Source organism: Spermophilus citellus (genome assembly GCF_964194105.1).
Source record: "Spermophilus citellus genome assembly, chromosome: 2".
Lineage (NCBI taxonomy): Eukaryota > Metazoa > Chordata > Mammalia > Rodentia > Sciuridae > Spermophilus > Spermophilus citellus.
The window spans coordinates 242,901,353-242,908,350 of NC_138183.1; the positions used below are offsets into that span (position 1 = coordinate 242,901,353).

At 43.1% G+C, this 6,998-nt stretch overlaps 1 protein-coding gene across 2 annotated transcripts; it reads left to right on the forward strand.

The window, feature by feature from the left end:
• The first annotated feature begins 3,736 nt into the window (after positions 1-3,736).
• CLP1 (cleavage factor polyribonucleotide kinase subunit 1) lies at positions 3,737-6,735 on the forward strand. Of its 2 annotated transcripts, none has more exons than XM_081281261.1 (3): positions 3,737-3,832; positions 4,483-5,110; positions 5,671-6,735. In XM_081281261.1, the coding sequence occupies exons 2-3, from the start codon at positions 4,505-4,507 to the stop codon at positions 6,340-6,342; spliced, it is 1,278 nt and encodes a 425-aa protein (XP_081137387.1). In that variant the 5' UTR covers positions 3,737-3,832; positions 4,483-4,504; the 3' UTR covers positions 6,343-6,735. The 2 variants fall into 2 exon arrangements, with proteins under 2 accessions (XP_081137387.1, XP_081137388.1); XM_081281262.1 differs by having other exon boundaries at positions 3,754-3,832; positions 4,463-5,110.
• Positions 6,736-6,998: the final 263 nt, after the last annotated feature.

The window sequence follows — 6,998 nt, forward strand, 5'->3', positions numbered from 1 at the left end:
CAAGGCTAATGAAGTGAGAGATGGATGCAGACAGCCAGGAAGTGCCCGTATGCGAATTTAACATGATATATCTTCCCACTTCAGTTCAGACATCAACCCTGACACAGGGTAAAGGATGTACTGGTTTTCATGGATGGCAAACTGGGTTGCCAGACTTGCACTATACCAGGTACTTCCAAGCTTCAAAGCGTCAGTTTAGTGGTCTGAAGAAGTCATAGATTAAATATGACATTTTGTGTGCAGGAACCTCATATCAACTGCCTCCAACTGCCTCCAAATTACTCGTGCTTCATGAATGGAGAAACCTACAACTTACATTACATAAAATTCTCTACTGTAAACTTTTAAGGCCGGTCCTCAGGGAAATTTCTTTCTGTATCCCAGGACTGCAGTGCCTAGTGCAGAGCCCTGCATATAGAAGAGACTTATAAAACAGTAGTTGAGTTGCATCTTCAGTATGGACCAACTGTATGGCTCAGGCTCAAAGATACTTGAGTTAGAATCTTAGCCCTAGGCACTAGCCAAGTTACTGATCCTCTTTACATCTCAGATTTCCTCTTTTGCCAAATTAAGCTAATAACAGTCATCTCATAAAGGTGCTAAGTAAGATAACACGGAAGTTCCCAAACCGTGCCTGGCACATGATAGGCATTTAGTAAACAGTAGTTAGTGTTATTTCAAAACTGCATCCTCAATTTATTACCCCTAAATCCATACAGGATTTAATAGTTCATTTATCCTCTCTGGATTTAGAGGGATGAGGCATAAGTCCAACTTGTGTCTTATGGAAAAACTACATTTAAAAAATATATTTTTTAGTGTCGATGGACACAATACCTTTATTTTATTTAGTTTTTTTTTTTTTTAACTTGGTGCTGGGATTGAACCCAGTACCACACTCATGCTAGACAAGCGTTCTACCACTGAGCCACAAACCCAGCCCAAAACTACTTTTTTTCCTTGCTACTTTTTTTTATATCAGCTTTCCGTTAAATCAAATTTGACATAGAATACTTCCCATGGAGTGCTGTCCTGTGTATGTCACTAAAGTATGTGGACCCAGAACATATCCCTTAGGACAAACCCCCTGGATTTTAACAAAGGTTAACATTTAGAAAGTCAAGTCGTGTTGTAGGTGATTTGCTTTCATTCTCACATGTAAGGGGTGAGGAAGTTAAGGCAGTGGAATGTGGATAATGAGAGGCATTGCTAGGTATGGGGAAAAAAGGAATTCTGAATGTTTAATCAGAGTCAATTCTGGAGTTTAAGGTAAATTCTGAGAAGAATGTGGGTACTTCGAGGGATGGTACCAGAGGTTTGGAATTCAGAAGAGAAGCTGGGTAAAGAGAAGAGAGAAGTGGTCTTGTCTGGACTGTAGATGAGAATGAAAACAGAGGAGGAATTTGAGGAGCCATTGTTAAGGAGAAAAAAGGAAGATTAGTTTTTACATTAGGCATTTTCCCCCCCAGTGGTGGGGATCAAATTCTGGGCCTTGAACATTCTAGGCAAGCATCTTACCACTGAGCCACATCTCTAGCCTGGAAGATAACTTTTTAGGACATGAATTTAAGGTTTGAAAGCAAAAAGGATACCAGTGAATTTAAATTAATTCAAGAACAAAAATATCAAGCATTAGATGGAGAGGAGAGTGAGAAGGACATACGAAAACAGTATTATATTTGGGGGTGGGGTGTAGATGACAGGAGTGCTTGGTGGAAGACTAAAAGTGAGAAAAGAGAGTGTAGGCAAGTACAGATGCTTTAAATGTTGTGCCCTTTTTCTGTGTTTAAGAAGCAAAATGGAGAGCGCTCTAAAATGGATGGAAGAGAGGGTTCCTCTTAAATTCTGCTTGAGATGGTTATACAATATCCAAATAAAGATGACCTTTGGGAAATTGGGAGAAATTGCCTCAAGGGTGAGAATGTGGAGGCAAAGAAACAGACCAGGGAGATAGATTACAAGGAAATGAGGAAAGATGAGACCCAGGGAGAAAATTTTTAAATTTAATTAAAATTTATTTTAAATTCATCATCATCATCATCATCATCAGTTTTGCAGTATTGGGGATTGATGGATGCTCTACCACTGATCTACATTCCCAGTCCTTTTTATTTTTTGAGACAGGGTCTCCCTAAATTGCTCAGGCTGGACTTGAACCTGCCTCCTGTTTCAGTCTCCTGGGTGATTGGGATTACAGGCATGCTTGGCCCCAGAAAGAAATTTTCTAATTGGAGATTGGATTTAAAATTTTAAAGAATGGCAAACGATCAGTGGAAACCCAGTGGTTAATTGAACAACTAATGAACGCATGATGAATGAATACAATAATTAAAGCAAACCATCAAAGAAAACTGACAGGTGAGGACAGTAGTGCTTGAAAAGTGAGTGCTAAGTAAGGCCAGTAGGAGAAAGGCAAACCAGAAAATCTCATGCTTCTCAGCCTGGATTCACCAGGTGAGCTGGGATTAAAAAAAAAAAAAAAGTACTTATCTGTTTAAAAAAATAAAGTACCTGTAAAATGGGGATGCCAATTATGGTATCTACTGCACAGGCTTCTTGCAAGATTAAATTAACTTACATCTGTCAAGTCCATACGAGTACGTGGCATCTAACACTACATAACTGTCATTATTATAACCATTATATAACTGGGCACAGACTCTCAAAACTCTGGATTAGAGTTCTACCTCTACTACTGACTGTGAATGCTTGGGAAAGTGGCTTGCCTTAGTCTCTTTCCCAAACTGAAATTGGAGATAATAAAGCTAACTATGCAGGGTGCTGTGAAACAAGAAACCTGAAAGGACTTTCAGGTAAAGTACTAAACAGACGATATTATTATAGCCCTCCCCCCCAGCATACAATAAAAACTTAAAAGTTAACATCAAATATTTCCTATAACACAAGGATTGTACTTAGTGCTTTACATGCATCATCTCATCCAAATTTTACAACTTTAAGAGGTTGGGTACTGTTATTATCCCCATTGTAGAAACAAGAAACATCTCAAAGAGATGAAGCCTGTGATTTGCCCAGAGTCACACAGTGAGCAAGCAATTCAACTCCAAAGACCAGGCTCTTGAGAAGAGGATTATAGATGTGGCTGAACCTGTTGGCTGCGGGGTATACGATTGACCTTGTATAACTATGAGAGATTTAGGGAGGGAAAAGAGTCCCCGACAAAACTCCCCGCTCAGTGGGAGAGAGGTTGTTGGGTAACGACTGACTTAAAAGATAACTGGAAGGAATCACTGGACTTTATTCTTTCTTTAAAGAAAAAACTTTCTGAATGGCTTCCATGTGCCAAGCACTGTGTCAATATGGCCTCTGACGGACAGTTTTCCACCTGCCCAAACTGGCTTTGCCAATTTCTCCACTTACTGGCTTGTGAACCAGGCAAGCAGGCCATAGTGGAACTAGCTAGTGAGTCCCCCTCCCTTTCTAGCGGCCCTTTCCTTTCCTAGGCTGCACGTGGGGCAAAACCCAGCGGCGGAGGTGTCTAGGAAGCGCTGGGGCCCCGCGCGGGTGCGTAACCGCCACGCCTCCCGCCGACTCCGTTAACAATGGTGGCCACGCCCACCTAGGCCGTCACTGGCTAACAACCCCTAACTACAGTTCCCAAAAGCCGCGCGGCGTGCGTACGCATTCGTCCGGCCGGACCCGCACGACTCCACGTCCTAGTGGGCTCCAAGCGGCCGCGCCTCCTCCTACTGCGCAAGAGCGGAACCATGTTTATTTCCGGCGTGCGTCTGACCCAGCGCGGTTTGTAGTTTTGTTCAGGTCGGTCCGGGAAGGCTCTTGGGGTTGCTTGTTCGTAAGTGCGGCTGTGCAGGTAAGTTGATAAGCTCAGGAACACAGACGTCAACTCCTTGAGGACCTGGGCAGATTTGGGGGTGTCTGCGACAAATGCTGGACCTAGAACTGTTCAGAAATACTCTTTCACGTTCCCACAGGCCTTGTTATCCCCAGAACAATACTGTATGTCAGGAAGTTGAAGTGCCACCAGATGGCATCTGGGGAAAAAAGCTTCAGAGGTTGATTGTCTAACGACACTACTAGTCGTTGGTGGGCCAGGCCCAATATTGTTGAGTCCAAGTCTGGTGTTCTCTGCTTTGCATCCGGATTGCAGACGTCCTTTTCTTGTTGACTTGCGTTTGCGAGTGGGCATCTGTTGCCTTCCCGTATACCAACAGTGTTGAAGCGAACTATGAGGATGATAAGTCTGTCAGTCCGTAGTTGTTTTCCTCTAACGCCTGAGTCATTCACTCACTGTATTTATTGAGGTGCTTACAGTGTATCAAGCTCTATTGTGGGTATAGAGATAGGTAGCAAACAAGATGCCCAACCCTACTTTCTAGTGGTAAACAAAAACATAGTGAGACTGAAGGTAATAAGAAATACAGTGAAAAAATAAAGGGTGAAATCTATCAGAAGATTTTGTAGAGGCCTAACTCATGATTAGATCTGATATTTGTGTTGTAGGCACAGTGGCTACACAGAAAAGATGGGAGAGGAGGCCAATGATGACAAGAAGCCAACAACTAAATTTGAACTAGAGCGAGAAACAGAACTTCGCTTTGAGGTGGAGGCTTCTCAGTCAGTTCAGTTGGAGTTGCTGACTGGCATGGCAGAGATCTTTGGCACTGAGCTGACTCGAAACAAGAAGTTTACTTTTGATGCCGGTGCTAAGGTGGCTGTTTTCACATGGCATGGCTGTTCTCTGCAACTGAGTGGCCGCACTGAGGTGGCTTATGTTTCCAAGGACACCCCTATGTTGCTTTACCTCAACACTCACACAGCCTTGGAACAGATGCGAAGGCAGGCAGAAAAGGAAGAAGAACGAGGCCCTCGAGTGATGGTAGTGGGCCCCACTGATGTGGGCAAGTCCACAGTATGTCGCCTGCTGCTCAACTATGCAGTGCGTTTGGGCCGCCGTCCTACTTATGTGGAGCTGGATGTAGGCCAGGGCTCTGTGTCCATTCCTGGTACCATGGGGGCCCTCTACATTGAACGGCCAGCAGATGTTGAAGAGGGTTTCTCTATCCAGGCCCCTCTGGTGTATCATTTTGGCTCCACCACTCCTGGCACTAACATCAAGCTTTATAATAAGGTCAGAGCTGGAGCTACACTGGTGGAGGGAAGGGTTGCTTTCAGGATAGGAAGCTGTGGGGAAGTTTGGTAGTTAAAAATGCACACATTGTTCCTCTCATCTTATTGTTCCTACTTGTATCTCTACCACATGATTTCAAAAAAGGCAGTTTCAAATATGTTAACCTCAGATTGCTAAACGTTTTTGTGGACTTAGTAATTAAATTTCCACTTGACATAAAACAGGAAGCGTAAACAACAAAAATAAATCCATGTTAGAGGCTTAAAATAACAGACATTAAGGGCTGGGGATATGCTCAGTTGGTAGAGTGCTTGCCTTGCATGCACAAGGTCCTGGGTTCGATCTCCAGCACCAGGGGGGGAAAAATCAGACATTAAAAAAATGTCATTTTGGGGCTGGGGTTGTAGTTCAGTGGTTGAAATGGGTTTGTTCCCTAGCACAGCAAGCACACACACAATCATTGTTCTTGGACCTTGAACCAGTTACTCTGTTGTTGTGGAACAGAATAGCCTTGAATCTGTCTGGTGTTTTTGTTCTTATCTTGATCCTTTCTTTTGCAGATTACATCCCGTTTAGCAGATGTGTTTAACCAGAGGTGTGAGGTGAACCGAAGGGCATCTGTGAGTGGCTGTGTCATTAACACCTGTGGCTGGGTCAAGGGCTCTGGCTACCAGGCCTTGGTGCATGCAGCTTCAGCTTTTGAGGTGGATGTAGTTGTGGTTCTAGATCAAGAAAGACTGTACAATGAACTGAAACGGGATCTGCCTCATTTTGTACGTACTGTGCTGCTCCCTAAGTCAGGGGGTGTGGTTGAACGCTCCAAAGACTTCCGCCGGGAATGTAGGGATGAGCGAATCCGTGAGTATTTCTATGGATTCCGAGGCTGTTTCTATCCCCATGCCTTCAATGTTAAATTTTCAGATGTCAAAATCTACAAAGTTGGGGCACCTACTATTCCAGACTCCTGTTTGCCTTTAGGCATGTCTCAGGAAGACAATCAGCTTAAGCTAGTACCTGTCACCCCTGGCCGAGACATGGTACACCACCTATTGAGTGTTAGCACTGCTGAGGGTACAGAGGAGAACCTTTCTGAGACAAGTGTGGCTGGCTTCATTGTGGTGACCAGTGTGGACCTGGAGCATCAGGTATTTACTGTCCTGTCTCCAGCCCCTCGTCCACTGCCTAAGAACTTCCTTCTCATCATGGATATCCGGTTCATGGATCTCAAATAGAGATCAGCAAGAAGCCTTTCTTTCTGGGCACAGAGATCTTGTGGCCATCACCAAAGACAAATGGGCTGAAATATGAGAATCTTCTGAGGCCAGCTGACCAGGAAACTAGATTAGTAGAAAACATATTCTACCTCTTAAAACAGATGGTGGTAACCAAACTCTGAACCAAAAGGAGAGCCATGAGAACCTTGAAAATATAATTGTTAGATCACCTAAGATGCTACTTCAAATTCTCTTAAGACCCTGGAGAATTACATTTCTTTCACTTTACTACCATATAGATTTTTTAAAATCACTTTATATTCCATATATAATACTTGCTGTCTCATTTATCCAGTATGAAAGTATGAATTTAGAGGAACTCCTTTCAATAAACTTCAAATTTAAAAAGTTTTTAATAAATATTTTTATCTCATAGAAGTTGTGTAAAGGTAAAATTTCTAAGCTGATTCTAAGCTGCAAAAGTCTGAGTTAAAGCGTAAAAGACTAGGGCATTGTAAAGCTTCTAGATTACAAGGCCTGGGCTAAAAGGTAAAAGTATTGTTACAATTCCTCTGCTATCCCCAGAACCTGTAATCTCTGTAAAGTTGTTAGGACAATGCGGGAACTGCCCAGTAAATACCTCCATTGATTCCCTGGTTGTTTAATAGCTAAGG